At 44.4% G+C, this 21,806-nt stretch overlaps 2 protein-coding genes across 2 annotated transcripts in view; both read left to right on the top strand.

The window, feature by feature from the left end:
* LOC117882302 (pancreatic alpha-amylase-like) overlaps nucleotides 1-19,791 on the top strand; it is a 24,627-nt gene extending 4,836 nt beyond the window's left edge. Inside the window, exons 2-11 of the mRNA XM_034780479.1 lie at nucleotides 9,193-9,236; nucleotides 10,506-10,723; nucleotides 13,470-13,616; nucleotides 14,429-14,626; nucleotides 17,361-17,591; nucleotides 18,731-18,864; nucleotides 18,957-19,079; nucleotides 19,214-19,313; nucleotides 19,449-19,570; nucleotides 19,662-19,791. Coding sequence (XP_034636370.1) covers nucleotides 10,523-10,723; nucleotides 13,470-13,616; nucleotides 14,429-14,626; nucleotides 17,361-17,591; nucleotides 18,731-18,864; nucleotides 18,957-19,079; nucleotides 19,214-19,313; nucleotides 19,449-19,570; nucleotides 19,662-19,791 — 1,386 coding nt within the window. The 5' untranslated portion in view covers nucleotides 9,193-9,236; nucleotides 10,506-10,522. The remainder of the gene's footprint in view (nucleotides 1-9,192; nucleotides 9,237-10,505; nucleotides 10,724-13,469; nucleotides 13,617-14,428; nucleotides 14,627-17,360; nucleotides 17,592-18,730; nucleotides 18,865-18,956; nucleotides 19,080-19,213; nucleotides 19,314-19,448; nucleotides 19,571-19,661) is intronic.
* LOC117882301 (pancreatic alpha-amylase) overlaps nucleotides 19,662-21,806 on the top strand; it is a 16,219-nt gene continuing 14,074 nt past the window's right edge. Inside the window, exon 1 of the mRNA XM_034780477.1 lies at nucleotides 19,662-19,787. The gene's annotated coding sequence lies outside the window, so the exon portion shown is untranslated. The remainder of the gene's footprint in view (nucleotides 19,788-21,806) is intronic.

The following is a 21,806-nucleotide window of genomic DNA, read 5'->3' as shown; positions in this document are numbered from 1 at the left end:
GGGTTTGGCAAGGAAGATTACAGAATGGATTTTGGTGAGGACGGGTTAGGGAACAGGACTCTTTCCAGGGAATTGCTGACAGGCAAAAAAAATTGTAGCAGAGCTCCTTTTGTGGAGATATTACTGACTTTGGTGAATTCGTTCCTTCGTTTTCATTTTAATGGTGGGAGTGGTGTATTTTCCCCCAAAGAATTTCAGGAAAGGGTGGGGTAAGTAATTTCAGTGCCGATAACACAAATGTTTAGAAAGATGTATGGGATTTCCACCCTTTTTTAAAAATCCATTCCTGGGTGGGGAGGATGGTTTCCCCCCCCCCCCCCAAAACACGTCTCTTTCAAGGAAACTCGCGGTGTGCCTTACCTCCCACTGTTTTGTTTGTTTTTTAAGTACCTATTTGCAGTAGTTCGTGTTACTAGTATTGTCATAGCAGCACACATTTAGCAAACAAATTGCTCAGGTCATGCTTAGGTTTTTCCCTCTCTGGTGGCACTCTCCTCAGTTTCTGAAACTGGATCCAGTTTGGGTTTGTGTGACAGGGCACAAATGTTTATCCTAGCAATGGAGCTCTAGTAGTTTTCACCATGAAGAAAACATGTCTCTACTCCAGCTGCATTTATCTTAGTGATAGGATAAACTCCGGTCTTCTAGGGAGAAGACCGTGTGGCAACAGTAAACTAGGCAGGTCTGTAGAAGACAATATTGGTTGGTCCACCAGTACCACTTCCTGTCATACCTAGATATTCTTTGAAAGGGACTGAATTCCTTAATGAGTTGGACCTGGCATCCTTAGTCTGTCTAACTGACAGGATCACAGTACAAAGCAGGATGCAGTCAGGCTACTGAACAGACGAAGTATAAAGCAACAAGCACACAGTTTACAATGTTTTAAAATCTCTCTGCTGTATTCCCTGACGCACACATTGCTCCTACGTGTTCTGCCAAACAACCATCATTTCAGATTCCCAGGGAAGCAATAGGATGAAAGCAAGATGATGATACATAAGAAACAAATAAAACATATCCCCATTGATCCCCTTTTCAAGTCTAAAGAATCAAGACAGGGCCCATTGCTCAGCAAATGGTTTGAATTTGAAAACAATGTTTAAAAAAAAAAAACATTTTTCACATGTCTTTGATTTATTGGGGTGTTCAAAAACAAACAAACCTACCTCCTAAAACAAAATACATATTAAATAGGTTTTTAAACTAAACTGAATTTTTAAATCGATAGCTCAAATAGACCAGTAGAGGGCAGCATTAAGAGACTTTCAATTACTAGCAATAGTTTCAAGAAGCAGCCTTGGCAGGCATCAGAGGAACGGATTCTATCTATTGCTCCTTTATAGACAGAAAGGTCTGCCTTTCCATGACTGACTTAGTCATATGATATTGCTATCAGTTCTACTTCAGACTGCAGAATGCTGAGATGGTTGTAATGCAGCAGGAAAACTACTGAAAATGCCATCAACCAGTCAAAAATGTATGTCTTCAGATCTGCTTTGTATTTATTTTAGTGAAATAGTATTATAATGAATTTGCTTATTTCTTGTATTTATAGGAAAAGACCTACACAGGGCTATGGTTCCTACAAGAGCTTTATTTAGAAATACCTCTATTTAAGGAGACAGGTAATCGTCAGTTGAGAGCAATGCTAAGGAGAACTAACAGATTGCCTGGGATTTAAATTACTTCCCTCTGAGGAAACCAATGATCTTTTGAGATGCTCATCAGACATAATAGTCCTGGTTCTAATCTCACACTTGAATTCAACAGAGTTAGTCCTCATCTGTACAGTTGAGTTACACCTGTATAAAACTTGTGGGAGAAAACAATCAGGCCCAATAGATGGATTTTGAAAATAAAGTAGTATCAACTGGTGTCCACTGTGCCAAATGGATCAAACAAAAACAGGACTACAGGATATACCCTGATATAAAACAGGGGTGGCCAATCTGAGCCTGAGAAGGAGCCAGAATTTAACAATGTACATTGCCAAAGAGCCACAGTAATACATCAGCAGCCCCCATCAGCTCCTGCTCCCAGCGCCTCCCACACAGCAGCAGCCCTACCAGTCAGCGCCTTCCCCTCCCTTCCCGCACCTCCTGGAGGCTCTGGGGAGGAGGGGGGGAGAAGTGAGGGCACTGCAGACTCAGGGGAGGGGGCGGGAAGGGGTGGATTGGTGGCAGGGCCTGTGGCAGAGCCAGGGGTTGAGCAGTGAGCATCCCTGGCGCATTAAAAAGTTGGCGCCTGTAGCTCCAACCCCGGAGTCGGTGCCTAAACAAGGAGCCGCATATTAACCTCCGAAGAGCCGCATGTGGCTCCAGAGCCATAGGTTGGCCACCCCGATATAAAAGGTCTGAAGAAGGTACAGTTTTATGCCATATTCTAGTTCATTAAACCACACCTAGATCAGTCAATCATAAAAGAAGCATAACACATCGTACTGATTCGTCTTTACAAACTGAGAAAAGCTCTATAATTGCATCCCTAATCACTTTTCTTCTTCGATTCCATTCTAGGTGTGTGCGTGCCCATGTGCACAGTTGTCAGAGACTTTTGCCTTAGCGGTATCGGTAGGGTGTCAGTATATTAGGCACTGCCGACCCTATACCCTCTCAGTTTCTTCTTACCGTTGGTGACGATTGCTTGAAGTGTTTGGGGGAGTCCCATAGAAAGGACAAGTGTCAAATCTGTAATAACTTTCGACCTAGAACCCAAAAGGAGCGAGATATCCGCTTGAGGGCCCTCCTAATGGAGGTTGCACTGTGTCCTGCATTGGAGCTCTCCCACTCGGACCCCAGGCCGAGCACTTCAGCTTCGGTGTGGAGTGCACCGCTAACACCGGGCTCCACCCAGCACCGTTCCCCCTCATTGGTGCCTAAGAAGTGGCAAAAGAAGACGATTCCCTCCCCCCACCACACACACACACACACGGCACCGGAATGGAAAGGGGTCTGAGGCAAAAGACTGATGTCAGGCCATGTGCCTGCCCTGGGGCTTCATAGGGGTATTGCAGAGGTCAGACTCTCCCCCCTCCCCCAAGTCTGACCAGGGATCCGACTCCGGAGAGTGGCAGGGGACCCAGGTCTCTCCCAGGGCCTTTGTTGCCCGAAGCGGGCCCGGTAGCTAAAGAAAACCAGTAGGACGACCGGCACTGCAGGCGGTGCACCAGGAGGCATATTTGGCTAAGACCCCAATATCTAAGGGCAACCCGATCATAGGACAGCCTCTTAGGGCAGTGGAGCATCCTCGGTCATCAGACCGCAGCCACAGATCTCCATCTCCGTGGCCTTGGACCCTGGCACTGTACCCTAGGTCTCCAGCTAGAAGGCCCAGATCCTCGATGCACTCTCCATGTACAAGACATGGGACAGTGGAGTTGAGGCATCAGTTCCCATACCACCGGTACCAGGGAGCTTCCCATCATAGATCACCACAGCCCAGGTGGCTTTTGCCTAGACGGTCTCCCAGATATCTGTCACCACCCAGGCAGAGCTGCTCCTTGTCACAGCACCAATCCCCTTCACCCCGGTACCGTTCACTGGGCAAGTGTCATTCCTCGCCCTCCCTCACTGGTCACTGACCAAAGTCAGTCCGCAGACTCGGGCCTCGACGGCTCCTCCCTGGTGGTCGGAAGGACAGCAGTCCGAATTGGAATGGGAGTTCAGCACCTCACCAAGAAGGGTCGATTTGCTGCTGACTCGTGAGGCAGGTGTGGCACCTGCAGCAACCACATGGCAGCAAGGACAGTGGCCCACTCAGTGGCCATATTGGAACCCATGGGGCACTGCTGGACCTCTCGGTGGCCGCTCCATTACAGCTGCCGCTCTGACCGGATCTGCTGTCAAAAAACCACGGCAGTCTTCTGCATCTGAACCTGGAGGCACTGCAACTGACAGTTTGGCTGCTGCATGGTTGAATGTTTAGGAGCGGCCGTGCTCGGCCGAAGTCCAACAGGTCCTGTTGGGCAATAGAAAGCCCTCCACCAAAGCAACCTACCTTTCCAAATGGAAGCAGTTCGACTCCTGGACGTCGGATAAAGGCATTCAGCCTGAGCAAGCATCACTGCAGTTAATCCTGGACTACCTTCTGCATCTCAAGCTCCCAAGGCCTGTCCCTTCATCTATCAAGGTCCATTTGGCAGCTATCTTGGCCTTCCATCCACTACTCGAGGGTAGGTCAGTTTTTGCCAAGGACATGATGGTCAGGTTCCTCAAGGGCCTCAAGAGCCTTTACCAGCACATCAAGGACCCCATTCCTCCGTGGGACCTGAATCTGGTGCTGTCGTAGCTCCTTAGTCCCCACTTCAAGTCTCTGGCTTCCTGCTCTCTCTTTCACCTGTCCTGGAAGGTCATGTCCTGGTCACCACGTCTCCGAGATTAGGGCACTCACCTCGGAACCACCATATATAGTCTTTTACAAAGACAAGGTCCAGCTGAGGTGGCCAAGGACAAGGTGGCTTCTCAGTTTCATACAAGTCAGAACCCTTTTTTACCTGTCTTTTTTCCAAAGCCACATATGTCAGTTGAGGCGCATAGGCTGTATTTCCTAGACGTCAGGTTGGCACTAGCCTTCTGCATTGAAAGGACCAAGCCATTCTGCAAGTCGATGAGGTTGATAGGATGAAAGGTCTCCCAGCGTCTGCCCAAAGAATTCTTCTTGGATCACTGCCGGCATTCGCTACTGCTATGATCAGACGAAGGTGCAACCCACGGTGATTGTAACCGCCCACTCGACCAGGGCACAGGCCTCTTTGGCAGCCTTTCTGGCCCAAGTGCCTATCCAGGACATCAGTAGGGTGGCCACCTAGTCCTCTGTCCATACATTCATGTCCCACTACACACCCAGCAGGCCCTGGACGATGCTGGTTTCGGTAGAGCAGTACTACAAGCCGCCAAACTGTGAATTCCGAGCCCACCACGGATACTGCTTGTGAGTCACCTAGAATGGAATCAACATGAGCAAGCACTCAAAGAAAAACAGTTACCTACCTTTTGTAACTGTTCTGCAAGATGTGTTGCTCATGTCAATTCCCTGCCCTCCTACCCCTCTGTCAGAATTGCCAGCAAGAAGGAACTGAAAGGGCGTAGGATCGGCGGCGCCTAATATACTGACGCACGAGCGCGGCACTCAACGGGGTGGCACAGCTGACCTTATGGGTACCACTAAGGCAAAAGTCTCCAACAGCTGTGCACGTGGCAAGCACATACCTAGAATGGAATGGACATGAGTAACACATCTTGAAGAACAACAGTTACAAAAGGTAGGTAACCATTTTTCCTTTGTTACTCAAAGTGGTATTCTAGTAAATACTAGAGTCGCTTGTTTTAATCCCAGACAGATGACAATTGCTTTCTTAAATTTGCTCTGAATTGAAGGGAGAGTGTGCCTAGCTAGCACTGTTGAAAGCTTGGAAATTTACCTACTGAATTACAACAGCATTCTACAATTAAATGCAAAAACTAAGTTAAGAAGGAAGTTTGGAATGCCAGTGTTATGTTTCCAGAGCATCTGTAACTCTCTTAGGCCTTGTCTACACTACAGGGGAAATTCGATCTAAGCTATGCAATATGAGTTATCTGAATAGCGTAATTCAAATCGATGTAGCTTAGATCTATTTACTGCGGGGTCCACACTACGCGATGTCAACAGGAGACACTCTCCCATCAACTCCCCGTACGCTTCTCGATCTGGTGGAGTACAGGAGTCGATGGGAGAGTGATCTGCGGTCGATTTAGCAGCTCTTCACTAGACCCGCTAAATCAACTGCCAATGCATCGATCGCCACTCGTTGATCCCCAGGTAAGTGTAGACAAGCCCTTAGACTATATAGTATTTTGATGCCTTCTATTTCTTTTTATTATGGTTTGCATACACACTGTTTCAAAGTAATTACTGTAGGAACCACAACTTTGAATTTGTGCATATCAGATAATAAGAAAATCTCAGCTGAGTGTTTGATCATATTTGAATAAGCAGGTGATATCTTGGGTGTGAGTGAGGTACCATGAGCTGCTAACCTAGTTCAGCATCTGTTTCCTCACATGCACTTTTATTTATTTATTTTATTTTATTTTATTTTAAGGCTGTCTGGATTTTCACTAACTCTGTTGGTGTTTTCAGGGAACTGAATGGGAGGCTTGTTCCCCTAACTTGTCGCCTGGGGGAAATTGACTAGCTCTCTCAAGAGTTTTCAGGAAGAAGTCAATGAGATTGTTCAGAGGGTCAACCCCAAGCCTGATGTATGTGCTCCTCTGTGTGGTATTCTGCTCTTTGAATACTGAAAGCACATTGAGGCTCAGATTCTAGGACCCTGTGAGGTGAGAGGGTTCTAGAGCCGGGCTGCAGCCCAAGCACAAACATTTATGCTACAATTAAACAGCCCTTTTTCCCGAGCCCTGTGAGTCAGCTGGCATAGTTGCAGTGTGTAGACATACACTCAGGGTGCACTGAAGGATTTCACAATCACCATCATTAATTGATCTGGCTTTACTGCAAGCTAATCTTCCACCTCATCTCAAAGAACTAGAAAACCTCTGCAATGGACCCTCCTTTCAAACATTAACTGAACTGGGTGAAAGTAAGGGCAAAGTTTATGTTCAGCTTGCTATTTCGTGCTTATCCATTTTATCTACATGATTACTCACTTTGCAATGGACAAGAACATGTAACGGTTCTCTTGGAGTTAGGACAGAATAACCAATTATAGTCACAGCCAGCACACACAATCATTAAATAGCCAGTCAATGCTTTAACCTCACTCTTGATTGCTAGGATTGCATGTACATGTGCAACTCACAGTTATGATGTGAATGTAATGACAAACTTAACTTTAAAATCCGATTGCATGGTGTAGAATTGCCTGGCTTTTCTAGCAGTGGTGTATAAGACAAGGTGTGATTCACGTGTCCAGGAAAGAAAAAGATTCCAAATGCTATAATTCTGCCACCCACATAAGCCGCTTCTGTCCTCTCCAGAGAAAATCAAAGGTTCAGTGACTTGATCACAGATTCTCCCTCTTTGTTACATACATTCTCCTCCAATCAGGGAACAGAAACAATACTATGTGATCAAGCAGACCTAGCATATGATGATGAATCTACAAACTACAGTTCATAAACAATTCCTAGGCTGAAACTTGTTCATAAACTACCCAACAGTTACAGATAGCCTATTTTTCTGCTTACAAACTGATTTTTGTGCTAAATTTGTGTAATGATTCATTCAAAATACCTCAGCTCCCAATTATGATTGTGAATTACAATAACAGCTGATGGCAACAGGATCTGGCAGCAGAAGCTGCGCAATATAAACTGGCACACTTTGCAGTTGAACAAGTTCCAAAGAGTACAACTACACAGAAAGGTTGAGGTAGTACTGCCTCACTTGTATTTTTATTTCAAGCAAAGGGAGGGTTGTTATGTAGAAGTCTTTTTTGTATAGACCCTTTCCCATTCCACTAGTTTGTTTGGTGTCTGTAACACGATGTGGTTTTCAGCAGCATTTTCCAACCCAACGTTGTTTACAAGTGAAGGCTGTGTGACTGGGGGTACAAAAATCCTGAAGACTTAAGTCTTCCCAAAAAACACATGCTGCTCTGAGCTGAGTGTAAAAGGGCCTGTCTTGTTTTTCAACCTTCATTGTAGACCATCTCCACATTGGACCTCCCTTTCAAACATCACCAGAGCTGAACAAAAGTCAAGTCAATGTTTATTTTTATCTTGGTACTTCAGATGTAAACCTTAGGGCTTGTCTACACTGGCAAGTTTCTGCACAGTAAAGCAGCTTTTTGCACTCAAACTGCAGACGTGTACATGCTGCCAAGCCACTTTGTGCCCAGAAACTCCTCAGTTGTAGCACTGCAAAAAAAACACCTTGAGGAGAGTCGTAAGGCTATTTGCACAGAGGCTCCTGTGCTCTATTGCCCGTGTAGACATTTGATTGCTTTCTGTGCTGTAATTGGCCTCCGGAGTTGTCTCATAATTCCTCAAGTGACCACTCTGCTCATTGTTTTGAACTCGGCTGCCCTGGAGACATGCGCCCCTCCCCTTTCAAAGCACCGTTTCTGACAGCCTTTGTGTGCTGTGCTGATCTGCTTCAGGACACAAAGCAAACCATTAATGTGGAATGCTCGTGCTGTTGAACACGGGAGGGGGAGGGGGTGTGTGTGTGTGTGTGTGTGTGTGTGTGTGTGTGTGTGAGAGAGAGAGAGAGAGAGAGAGAGAGAGAGAGAGAGAGAGAGACATTGCTGTGCAGAGAGCCCAGGGATGGAGGCAGGGGCTGATGTCAGGGGTCTCCCCCTGCCTCAGGACTGGTTGCTTCCTGCCACTGTCTGAACTTACAAGACAGCATGCTGACACACTTTCGGTTCCCCCCTCCATACACACACACTCCCTGTCAAAAACTCTCCTCAGGGCCACCGGGGGGGGGGAGGGGCAAGTGGGGCAATTTGCCCCGGGCCCCACAGGGCCCCGCACAAGAATATAGTATTCTATGGTATTGCAACTTTTTTTTATGGAAGGGGCCCCCAAAATTGCTTTGCCCCAGGCCCCCTGAATCCTCTGGACGGCTCTGACTCTCCTACCCCCCTCCACTTCAGTTGAAAAGCAGCTGGCAATGTAGTAGGATGCCCATGGAAGATGGGATTGAGAAAGCTGCATCATGTGACGCTGTGCCTGCCCCATGAGGCACTGTAAACCCTTCCCAAAGCACCCTGTGGCCAGTTGCACGGGGGGATAGCTACCACAAAGCACTGCTGTCTTTGCCGTTGCAAGAGCTGCTAATGTGGATGTGCTCCAGCGTCACAAGGAGCAGTGTGGACACACAACAGCGGTTTAATTCCAGCGGTTTAATAAAAGTGGTATAACTTGTGGTGCAGAAACTTGACGGTGTAGACAGAGGGGGGAGGGATAGCTCAGTGGTTTGAGCATTAGCCTGCTAAACCCAGGGTTGTGAACTCAATCCTTGAGGGGGCAACTTAGGGATCTGGGGAAAAATCAGTACTTGGTCCTGCTAGTGAAGGCAGGGGCTGGACTCAATGACTTTTCAGGGTCCCTTCCAGTTCTATGAGATAGGTATATCTCCATATATTACTCTTAGTTCCTTCCTCTAGCCCAATACTCAGTCCTGATGGTCTATGTTGACTTCCTTCATAAAGAACAGCTATTCAGCTTCTTTTCTCCTAATTTTTAGGTTTTGAATCCAAGAAAAGCTATTCAATTCCCTGGTTATAACAGGTATTTATCATCTTATATGAAATGTGTACAAGTTAACCTAATTCAACTGTCCTACTGTCACTGCTACAAAATGAGAGGCTAAAAGCTGGGGTTCGGGCAACCTCCAATCTGTTGGGTTCTACATCCTTGCTGTGTTTGGAGAAGAGAGCACAGGTTGTTTCCACAAAGGCATTTCAAGAGATCCCAGAATTTTGACAAACCCAAATTTTAGGGAACATGTTTAGGGGACTCATTATTTTAAACAAGGTCTGGAAACTGAGGACTAAAAGCTGGTTGGCCTTGGCTTGGCTGCACAAAATAATAAGGAGCTTTACAAAGTGTGGAGCTGGGCTACATTCAGGGCTAAGTAAAATGCTGTTACTGCACCCAAGACAGCGTAGCACTCTAAAGGTGTGGGAGAGTAGGTAGCCATGGCTCTGGCCTCACTATGTGCCAGCCAGGAGAGCTGGTTAGGCCACACAGTGGTGGGGACTATGCTGAACCTGATAATGGGTGAAGCACTTCCTGCTAGCTCTCCTTTTGTACTAGGGAGCTAAGAGAGGCAAAACAGCACAGCTCCACACCACTCCCAGCCCAGGACTGTGCATGAATGACATAGTCTACCCTGAGAAACAGGTATTAATACATCATTTTGCGCTATCAAGCTGCAATACAGATGGATGTCAAATGTTTAGTATTTCTACTACAGCTCTGAGAGACCCTCGGAGATTAGGATTTAGTTGCATTATCTGATGCTGTGTTCGAGTCTGGTTGTGACAATAAGTATTTGTTCACACACACACACACACACACACACACACACACACACACACACACACTACAGTCCTTTGAAATATTGAATCTGTTGACAGCATTAAGACACAAAACAAAACACTAAGACTTTCTCTAAACACAAAAGTAGTACAGATTTAACTATACTTACAAACACCAGTATAACATTCCTATACAGGATGGGGAATGAGCTCTACTGTATAACACACCTTTGTACTGTATATCTGTGTCCACATTAGGGATTGTACTGGTATAAATATAGCCGTAAAAAGCTCGCTCCCTCAACCAATATAGTTATACCAGTACAACACCTTTGTGTAATCCAGGACTGAGCCTTAACGTGTTACATTATTAAAGTTGTCATGAGAGGTTGTGGCATCGCTTCATCGGATAAGCAATTCCGAAACAATCAAAACAACAGCAAGCTAAGCAAAATACATGCTAAAAATAGTTGGCCTTTTAACATGTGTAATTTGTACCATGTACTTTACCCTCTTGCATGAGCATAAAAATCCATGAGAAGAGCACAAGCTATTACGGAAAGAACCATGAAGGTCTTTCTTCTGCTAGCAGCCATTGGACTTTGTTCGGCGCAATACAACCCAAATACAAAACCTGGGAAGATGTCTATTGTCCACCTGTTTGAATGGCGTTGGGCTGACATTGCTCTTGAATGTGAACGGTATTTAGCACCCAATGGATTTGGTGGAGTTCAGGTACGTAGCCTCTAATATTAATTGACAGTGAAATTGCCTCATAGGCTGCACATTTTGCTTACCAAACTAAAAATCCAGGTTATATGGGACAGGCACCAAGTTCAAACTAAATAGAAATTGGTAATGGAAGTACTAAATGCTAAAGCAGTGAAAATAGACCAGCCCGTCATGATGGGGTGCATTTATTTAATCACTCCAAAGGCTGTAATTGAAATATTTATTCCTCTAAATGAAAAGCAACACCTGAATCTTTATTTACTACTGTGGAAAATGAGGGCGATACCCGTATTTTATTTTTTTTATGACTATCGTATGTGCCTCAGTTTACCTGCCTGGTATTTTGACTATGCAGAATTAAATGAAAGGAGAATGTTAGGAGGAAACAAACAGGAAATGACAGAGATAAAGGTACCCTCAGAGAGATACCAAGGCTCCTTAGGGGAGCAATGGAGTGAGCTTTAATTGGGAAATACCCACCTCTCTGACTCCAGCTGGGCTAGTATGTTTATTTTTCCTGACCCTGGGATCAAAGGAACACGATGGCAAAGACACCTCTGCCTAGGAACAAGGAGGGTGAGCAGGCAGCTGGGCTGGAGGTAGGTCTGACAGACACACTGAAAGTATGTTGCAGGGGCTGGCTGTCTCTCTCCCAGCCCAGGTCTGGGCTGGATGGAATTTACTCAAAATTTGCAAAGAAAGCAGAGCCAGCTCCAGGCACCAGCCTGGCAAGCAGGTGCTTGGGGCGGCCGCTCCAGAGTGGGGCAGCACGTCCAGCTATTCGGCGGCAATTCTGCGGACGGTCCCTCACTCCTGCTAGGAGCGAAGGACCTCCCGCTGAATTGCCGCCGCAGATCGCGATTGCGGCTTTTTTTTTTTTTTTTTTTTGGCTGCTTGCCAAAACCCTGGAGCTGGCCCTGAAAGAAAGAATAAAGTTTAGGTAAGAGATGGACATGTATATAGGCCCCTCACTTTTTAACTCACTTCTTGTAGTACTATGTATTTTGAGGGGAATAAATAATTTAGGGTTACCATTCGTCCGGATTCCCCTGGACATGTCCGGCTTTTAGAGTTAAAAATAGCATCGGGGGGAATTTGTAAATGTCCGGACTCCCCCCTCCCCCCCCATGCAGAGCGCGCGCGGCTAACAGGGCAGCCGGCCGGATGGTGCCACTTACATGGGGCTCCGACAGTCAGAGAGAGCCCGTCCTCTGCCTCCTCCTCCTCTCCCCTGCAACTGAGAGCACTCCCTCCCTCCCTCCCCGCATTCGCAGATCAGCAGCCGGCCGTTCGCACCGGCAGTCTGGAGCTCCACCCCCTGCTCCTCCTCCCCGGCACACTGGTCTGAGCGGCAGGGTAAGGGGGCCAGGGGGTCGGAGAAGGGGCAGGGAGGTTCTGGAGGGAGCAGTCAAGAGACAGGGAGCGGGGGGGGGGGGGGGGTTGAGGGGGGGGCTTTCGGGGGGGGGGGGTGTGGATAAGGTTTTGGGCAGTCAGGGTACAGGTAGCGGGTAGGGTCTCAGGAGGGGGCAGTTAGGGGACAAGGAACAGGGAGGCTTAGTAGGGGGTGGGGTTCTGGAGGGCAGTTAAGAGCAGGGGTCCCAGGAGAGGTAGTCAGGAGACAAGGAGTGTGTGTGGGGGGGTGTTTGGGAGTTCTGGGGGGGGCTGTTAGGGGGCAGGGTGGGGAGAGGGATCGGAGCAGTCAGGGGACATGAAGCAGAGGGGTTTAGATGGGTCGGCAGTTCTGGGGGGGGCTGTCAGGGGGTGGGGAGTGGTTGGATGGGGCGTGGGAGTCCCGAGGGTCTGTCTGGGGGTGGGGGTGTGGATAAGGGTTGGGGCAGTCAGGGGACAGGTAGGGGGTAGAGTCCTAGGGGGCCAGTTAGGATGGGGGGAGGGTCTCAGGAAGGGGCAGTCAGGGGCCAAGGAGCAGGGAGGCTTAGGTAAAGGTTGGAGTCCTGGGGGGCAGTTAGGGGCAGGGGTCCCAGGAGGGGGCAGTCAGGGGACAAGGAGCGGGGGGAGGGTTGGAGGTTCTGAGGGGGGCGGCAAGTGGGAGGGAGTGGAAGGGGCAGGGGCGGGGCTAGGGCAGGGCTCCTCCCCTCTTTTTTGCTTGCTGAAATATGGTAACCCTAAATAATTTATCTTGAAGAAGCTGTTTTTAGAGCCTTTAATCAGCCAGTAGTCACAGGCTCCTAGGTAAAAAAGGCTGGCAGGCCAGATGCCAAATGCAGTTGGGCTTGTCATATTATCACCAGGGAGCCTGCAGCCCAGAGGCCTATTCTAGGAGTTGTAGGACTGTGTGGTTCCATCCAGAGAGGGATGAGGGTAACAAAACTTGTTACCAGAGAGGTATACTCAAGCAGCTGAAAGGGGTCTAAAGTGCAGCTTGGCCTTTTAGTGTGACAACTACAATTTGATACATACCATTTCTCAAATTGCTGCACAAACACTCACCTACGTCTATTTCATATGCCAGCTTCATTAAACACTTAAATATAAGCAATCTAAGGGGCCTGATCACCCAGTGAGTTCCTATATATAAGGACTGTCTCTTAGATGCTGAGCCGCTTCATCTCCTATTGATTTCAAACGGAGATGAGAGTGCTGAGCATCTCCCTGGATTGGGTTCTGATAGAGCCAACTCCTTGCCACAGATGGGGCCTCAGACCATCTGTCTTTATATGTCTTTTACAACACTGAACAAGTACATAAGTAATTACTAGTTTATTTTCAAATGACATCACTTTGTTCACAGATATCTCCTCCAAATGAAAATATTGTCATTACTAACCCATGGAGACCCTGGTGGGAAAGATACCAGCCAATCAGCTATAATCTATGTACACGATCTGGAAATTATGATGAATTTAAAGACATGGTGACCAGATGCAACAATGTTGGAGTAAGAGACTTGAAATTCCTCCTATATAAACAGTGTGGGGAGATGTAAGAGATTTCAGGTTGCCCTCTGTCCTGTTCCCAGGGGAAAAAAATATATATTCTTCAATAATGCCAAGGAGATAAGGTGCCAGTTCTCAACTGAAGTCATTTTTCACGCCTTCGCAGTGGAAGACTAGGTCAATCAAAAGTTTCATCATGCAGCAATAGCTCAACCCAAGAAAGTACTGTTAAAGAGAAACCCAGCAAAAATTGTTTTTTGGGTTGTTGGGTTTTTTAGTTGTTGTTTTGTTTTGTTTTTTAAAGTTTGCAATCAGGAAAAATAATTGCTTTTCAACAGGTGCCTATTTTTAAAATTTAGTATAATTGAAAAACTCTCAATTAGCAAAATTGGAGTCATTATTCTTTGAAGATAGAACTTAAGATAGATGCTTAAATTTAACTTCTTTACTTCACATGGTCTTGACAGCTGTCTGACTGATGGTAAGTGGTCATTAGCAGTCAAAATCAGAGTGAGGCACTAGATAACTCAGGAGGGAAGATATGGGGAGATCAGAGTTATAAAAAGAGAGAATCTAATTTTCTCCCAAACAGTCTGGTCTTTCAAATGAGTTGCATATCACTGAATGGTAAGCTCACTGCTGGATATTTAGAACAAATAATATTCTATCACTTTGCTCACATGAAAAAGCTCTAGAAGAAAAAAAAGTGGGGAGTCAAAAGGGTGGGGAATGTAAATGAGACAATAAGTGCTATTTAGTCAATGGCACTCAGGTACTGGCTTTATTAAACTGAAATGCAAACATTGCTCTCTAGGTTCATATTTATGTGGATGCTGTAGTCAACCACATGTGTGGATCTGGTGCTGGCTCTGGTAATAGATCTACTTGTGGAAGCTATTTCAATGCAGAGACCAGAGATTTTCCTGCTGTGCCATACTCAGCCTGGGACTTTAACGATGGCAAATGTAAAACTGGAAGTGGAGACATTGAAAATTACCATGATGTGACTCAGGTAAATTTAGAATTGTAAAATATATTTTCCCTGTTTATTCTTACTCCCACCCTCTTCTTTACAGGGCTTTGCTGTCACATAAAAACCTCAGAACAGGAAAAACTCAGAGATGGGTGAATAACTGATTTCTCAGTTCATTGGCAATTTTAAAATAATAATATAAAAAAGTTTCTATCTTAATGTTTTACATTTAAAAAAGCTTAAATTAAATTAAAGGGGTATTTTGAAATAAAAATAGTTTCAAATCAAAATATCGATACTTTTTTTTTAAAGAAAAGTCAAAACGAGATTTTGAAATTTTTTGGAATTTCTCAGCCCTCCCCCAAACAATTTGACAAAACTGACACAAATTCATTCTTTTCCTTGAAAAAAATGTTTGATAGAAAATTTTTGCCCAGCTTTAGCAATATTTCACACATAATAGTCTCTCCATTAATTAGTTAGTAGGGGTAGTGAGAATTACGTAACCAATAGGCTACATATCAGCAAGATACTTTAAGCATGTGGATAGTCCTATCAAATCAGTGGGATAACTCTTATAATTATAAGTTAGGAATGTGCTTAAGTACCTTGCTAAATCAAGGCCATGCTGGTCATTTCAAAGGATATTGTTACCTCTTAAAAGCTAATCAGGACTGAGCCTGATCAGTAAATATGCATGCAAATCCCAGGATAATACAGAAAAGTTCTTCCTTGTGCTCCTTTATGGGTGGGCCACACAACTGACTTGACCTCTTGTGATTAGTTGGTATTTAATGGCTCCTTTTCCCAGTGAGGGTCTTAGGTCATCAGCTGTATTCACCAAATTCCATTATGCATTCCTTTGCCTAAATTCCCATGGCAGCTTCATTTGGAAGCAATATTCTATACCCCCCTGCCCTGAACAGTTAGGTAGTGGTGCTGTGCATTGCTAAACAGCATATTTTACCCCATTTCAATGGTACATGAAAAGATTCCTGTGTATATCTCTCTTACTCTGTTTCCTTTGTCCCTTTCTTGAGGGCTGGGGGAGGGGGAAAGAGATTGTAAAATTCATTAAGCGATTGGGCATCATTCAGGATGAAAGATGCTAAAGTGTCATTATTATTCACCTCTTCACTGTAATACAGAGATCTAACCCTTGATTACACATGGCCTCTCAGAAGTACACTAGGATTGCCATAGGAAACCATTCTTTTTCTGTGAATATTTTAAAATACTCTTTTAAAATCTTCTATTTCACTGAAAATTCACATCAGCAAATTTTACAGGAAGCAAACACAAAAATGGGCGTGAACACCGTCAAAATGAATTTGTTTAAAATTGTGAAATAAAATCTGTGGCAAAATTTTGTATTATGAATCCAGCTATAATAAAATCTCTCATGCACTCCCATGATAAGAGAAAAGTAGCATGTAGTTGATGTTGAAGAGAAATATTTTTATCTGTATATTAGAGCTGAAGTAAAAATGACAGATTAAGCCAGATTACTCCTCCTAGCTGTATTAAAATCACATGAGTAGGTTTGGCAGAATTTGATTTTTATTTTGTATAATTTTGATGGATCATATTGTTGTTTATTTTTAAGCCTTTTTACATTTTTATCGATTTAAATCGTCAGAGTTGCAAAAATTGTTTTAAGCATTTTTTATATTTGTATTAATTTTAAATTTTCATGGGTGTGGGAAATTATGGGAAAGGTCATATAATTTTTAATGATAGTCCACATTGAGATTCAAAAAGTTCAAACTTTATAATCATTAAAACAAAAATCAAATACCAATAAGTTCTCAAGCAGCATTTTTCTTACTGTGCTACCTGTAAATTTCAATTTTTATTGGGGGAAATATTTTTTCATTGATTTGTGTGTGTATGATGAAATCAATGTGTACTGAGAGTTGCTCATAAAAATGTAATCCTTCCAAACCTCCCTATGAGTATAGAATTAATGGACTGATTCTCAGCTGGCATTTTCCTAAGTCACTTACACCTATGCAGAGTGGGTGTAAAATGCAATCAGTCTTTGTACAGATATAAACAACTACACATGATGCAAAGTAGTAAAGAATCAAGTCCTATATCAGTAAAGTCTAGTATATGTAATCCCAGTGTCACCTGCAGCCATATGTATGTTATGCACATTGTGTACCATTGGCAGTGACAATAAAGAGCAGTGCTGGCTGGCCCACTGGGCACTCACGTTTGTTACTGCCAGCCCCCCGTCATGGAGGGGAGGGGAGCAGTGGGGCCAAAATTGAGAGGTGTTGCAACCTGGTGCACAGGGGTCACAGTGCCACTCAGATTTGGACCCATGATGGAGGGGCTGTGGGACCAACCCTGAATGGGTACGCAGGGCAGTGGGATGGCCAGCACTGATCCTCCTTGTCATTGTCATGGGGCTAGCTCATGCACCAGGACGCCTTCACAGGGGCTTGCCCTTCCTCACCCCACTTTCAGCAGCTCATGTCCCCTCTCAGGGATGGGGAGTGACACAACGCCTGGCGAGCAAGGCTGGAAGATGGGGGCCGAGCACGGCATGGGTGAGGTGCTGGTGCCAGCAGCTCCCCTGGGCATGCTCCACAGGGACTGACAGTGCATATCATGGGGAAAATTTCTGGGGGTGGCCCTGTGTAATTCTATATTATTCTGTGCTTTTTTCAACAATGGCTTTGCAAGAACTGTGTTCAGGACATTTCATTTAGCACGTGGGATGAAAATTGTCTTAAATCAGTTTCCCAGCTAATTTTTTAAACAGGTCCGTGACTGTCGCCTTGTCAGTCTTCTTGATCTTGCCCTGGAGAAGGACTATGTGCGCTCGAAAGTTGCTGAATACATGAACGAACTTATTGATATTGGTGTGGCAGGCTTCAGAATTGATGCTTCCAAGCATATGTGGCCTGGGGACATGACAGCAATTTTAGACAAACTGAAAAATCTAACTAAAACATGGTTTTCCAATGGATCGAGACCTTTCATTTACCAAGAGGTAATCTAGTTTTCTTAGTTTCACTCTACGAAGAAATGGGTTCTTTTATGCAAATACAGTATGGACTTGGCCCTGCATGTATGTTAGTGTTTTGTTGTATCAGGACCAAAGTGTTCAGCAGCTTGCATTATCTACAAATTAATGCAAAGAACTAAGGTCAAAATGTTCCACTTTCTAATTGTATGGGCCCAAATGGATCCTTTTGTTTGCAATCAAGTAACCGTCTAAATACTTGAGGTGAAATCCTGGCTCATTGACGTCAATGTCAATACTCCCATTGACTTCTAGGGGCCAGGATTTTATTCATGATTTTACATGTGCATACACATTCTAGATGTCTAAATGATCACACAAAATGAAAAAAGAATGGAGAATCAGGCCCCAAAAGTTTTAGTTCCTATGGATTCTAACCTTTAGTACTTCATATTCCAGCCCCCAGTCTCCTATTTTGCTACTAAAGTTTTATGTTTCCAAGCCTACTTGGCTTATTCAGTGAAAAACTTTAAAATGTGTACATTAATTCTTTCATGCATTTTCTTTTGATTTACTTTCTCCACTCCCTATTCATCATCATTCATAGAATCATTAAAAATATATATAGATCTCAGAATTTTATTTTGTAAGTTAACTTCTGCAGCACCGGTAGAGAAAGTATAAATAAATAACTTTGTAAGATTTCCCCCCCCAAGTCTCAGCAATATTGTTACATGACTTTTATCAGTAAATGACTGTTTTTAAACCAGAAGACAATCTCTACCAATTTAAAATTTTAAATGTGACTTAATATTTTGGACCTAAACCTTCAAAGTCCCTTTAAAGTCAAACTTCTCATTTGATTCTTTTTATTGTCAAACTGATCGTTCCAGGACTGGGTCATGTATTTCATTACTAGTCTCTTCATGGTCATGACATATTTGGGAGTGGGGGAGAGGAGACAAGAGGTTTTTAATGTTTTTCAATTGCACATGAATTTGGGATGCTTTAGGAAGCAATAAATGGAATTTAGTAAGTAAAACTTATTTCTGTTTTAATGCAGTCAATTGATTTCTTCTTCCCTTAAAGCAGCATTTAGGTCTATGAATTGTATCTTTTTAACCAGGTGATTGAACTATAACAATGGCTTTTATTTCTTCTACTAGGTAATTGACTTGGGTGGAGAGCCAATAAAAAGCAGTGAATACTTTGGAACTGGCCGAGTGACTGAATTCAAATATGGTGCCAAACTGGGTACAGTGATCCGCAAATGGAATGGAGAAAAGATGGCCTATTTAAAGTAATATATCTATAATTTGAATTAATCATTAGATTCCTGCAATATTTGAACTACTAATTTCAATGTGTTTGACTCTTTGTTTGTTTGTTTAGGAATTGGGGAGAAGGCTGGGGTTTTATGCCCTCTGACATAGCCCTTGTCTTTGTGGATAATCATGACACCCAAAGGGGACATGGTGCTGGGGGAGCTTCTGTTCTAACCTTCTGGGACTCCAGGTAGCTTCATACAGCCAACAGAGTTCCCTTTCTTCTTCTTCCTTCCTTCCCACCCTCTCTCTCCCCATTTCCCCCCCTCTCCTCCCAAAAAAGATAGTGTATCTTCATGTGTCTCATTACTCTTTGGTTTACAGACTATATAAAATGGCACTTGGCTTTATGCTTGCTCATCCTTATGGATTTACACGTGTTATGTCAAGTTACCGCTGGCCAAGATATTTTCAGAATGGAAAGGTAGGTTTATGATCAATGAGAACAAGTCTGTAGGCCATTGGGCTGTTAATTATCCCTGTGTCATCTTGTATGCTTCATTGAGCTGTCTCCCCAGATAGAACGTTTAATCTGTATAACTTTGTGTTTAATAACAAGGACATTAATGATTGGGTGGGACCACCAAGCTCTGAGGATGGATCAACCAAACCTGTTACAATTAATCCAGACTCCACTTGTGGCAATGACTGGGTCTGTGAACATAGATGGCATCAAATAAAGTAGGACACTGCAAACAGCAATTCCCAATATATTCTTCACCTGATGTGGGGGTATTTTAATTAAAGTCAAGCCCATTGGTTGTATTTTCAGGAACATGGTTATTTTCCGTAATGTGGTTGATGGCCAGCCTTTCTCAAACTGGTGGGACAATGACAGCAATCAAGTGGCTTTTGGGCGTGGTAATAGAGGATTAATCGTCTTTAATAATGATGACTGGTAAGTGGGAGGAGTGAATAGCTTCAGAAAAAAAATCTTACCCCCTGGTCAAGCTGTAGAGCCTATTACTGGCTATAGAATCTGTGGCAACTAGTTGGTGGGACAGATCAAGGCTCTTACCTAATGCAATTCCAAACCTACCATCTTCCCACTCCCAAAAGCATTCTTCAAAACCCAGCATTAGCTCCTTAAGCAACACAATACTCTGCTGCTGGTTCCTGGTCATTGGATTTGAAACCTGCAGTAAGAGGTTGGTCAGTGAGGAATGCATGACCATGCAGATCTGAGAGGTACTTTGGCCACTATTGGTGTTGGGCATGGGCCTTAATAGGCTAGCAGACATGGCTGTGAGGAATGGGTGGAGAATTGACTGAGAGTAATGTGGGTGAAGCTGGCATAGGTTTGAGAAAGGGCTGGCAGCTGGGAGTTTTCAGCTTTTTTTTATGGTGAGAAAAGATGACTGGATTGGATGTTTTAGAGGAGCACAGCAGTCAGGAAGTTCTCAGAATTGCACTGCATATGAATTGTTCTCAGTCTTCTGTGTGTGTTGAGGTTTGAATCACTCACTTCATTTAAGTGTCTTCCTGCCTTATACAAAGGGTTTTCTGTGTCTAACCAGGCCCACTTCCTTTCTGGATATTCCACAGAGCTTCTGGCAGAGTCTCATCAGGGCTGGCACTTCATGTTAGGTTTATTATTGTGCTTTTCTAGATTTCTCTAGAGTCAGAGGTGCAGAAAGAGATGTAGGGAATCTGTAATCCTGAGGTAGCCCAAAACAATATGATATTGGTGGAAAAGAGCCCTCCTGATTCGAATGGAGAGTGCCAAAACTGCTGAGATGACTCAATGAGACTGTCAGAAAAGGTAATTTGGATGTGTAGGGAGGGACTTGGGAGAAGAGAGAGAACAATAGGAGCCTAATAATAAGGAAGACTCTAAACTTTTGGAAACTGACAAGAATACCTGCATTTACTGTCCTTGCAGATAATATCATACACATTTGTCTTCATGTTTTTTTTTCTAGTTATTTGGGGTCTAATTCTGTCTTCTGATTTGTATTCACAGTCCCCATTGACTTGCTGTGGAAATTATATCCACACAGAGGCATAGTTTATACTAGTAAATACAGCAAGTAGAGTAGAATTGAGTCTTTCATGTGTAAAGTATCAAAGGGGAAGCCGTGTTAGTCTGGATCTGTAAAAAGCGACAAAGAGTCTTGTGGCACCTTATAGACCAACAGACGTATTGGAGCATAAGCTTTCATGGGTGTAAATTACACTGTAGATATCTCCTTCATGCAAAAGCAGGAGGAGCTGTCAGATAGAACTGTATTCATGAGAGCACGAAAGAGAGACTGTCTGAAAGATACTTCAGCAGATTAACATTTGTACTCGTGTCTATCCCAGATGAAATGGGGCTTCAATTCTAATTAATTTTTGCCCTTTCTGAAGTGGGATCATTCTAAAGCTAATCAAAAGCTAATTCTTTAAATGTCCAGGTCAAATGAAAAATGAGTCTGAATAATTTATGTTCACCAGCCTATATTATTGAATTTTAAATATATGAAGCCTTTGTGAATGGGAGTAGATGGATAACCTCTGCTTACTCATGCCTACACAGGCGAGGCTTGATGGCATTTCAAACTGGAACCTTTATGTCTAGCAAGGCTGCATGGGCCCGTTGAGGCCATATAGACCAGGGGTCTCAAACACACAACCTGTGGGCGCATGCAGCCTGCAGAGTTATTTCCTGCGGGCCGCCATAGGGACCAACTCCACTGGCAGCCAAGCTCCCCTCACCCCCTGCCCCCCCCCGAGCGTGCCACGTCCCTGCTCCTCCGCCTACCTCCCAGCGCTTCCCGCTGCCAAACAGCTGTTTGACAGCGCTTAGGACTTTCCAGGGGGGAGGAGTGGGGATGCTGCCCTCTATGGGGAGGAGGCGGAGAAGAGGAGGGGCGGGGCGGGGATTTGGGGAATGGGTTGGAATAGGGGCGGTGGGGGTGGATTTGGGGCAGGGACT

The sequence above is a fragment of the Trachemys scripta genome, chromosome 8 (assembly GCF_013100865.1).
Source record: "Trachemys scripta elegans isolate TJP31775 chromosome 8, CAS_Tse_1.0, whole genome shotgun sequence".
NCBI classification, from domain to species: domain Eukaryota; kingdom Metazoa; phylum Chordata; order Testudines; family Emydidae; genus Trachemys; species Trachemys scripta.
The sequence above is the reverse complement of the archived record's forward strand: the minus strand, read 5'-3'. Positions and strand labels throughout refer to the sequence as shown.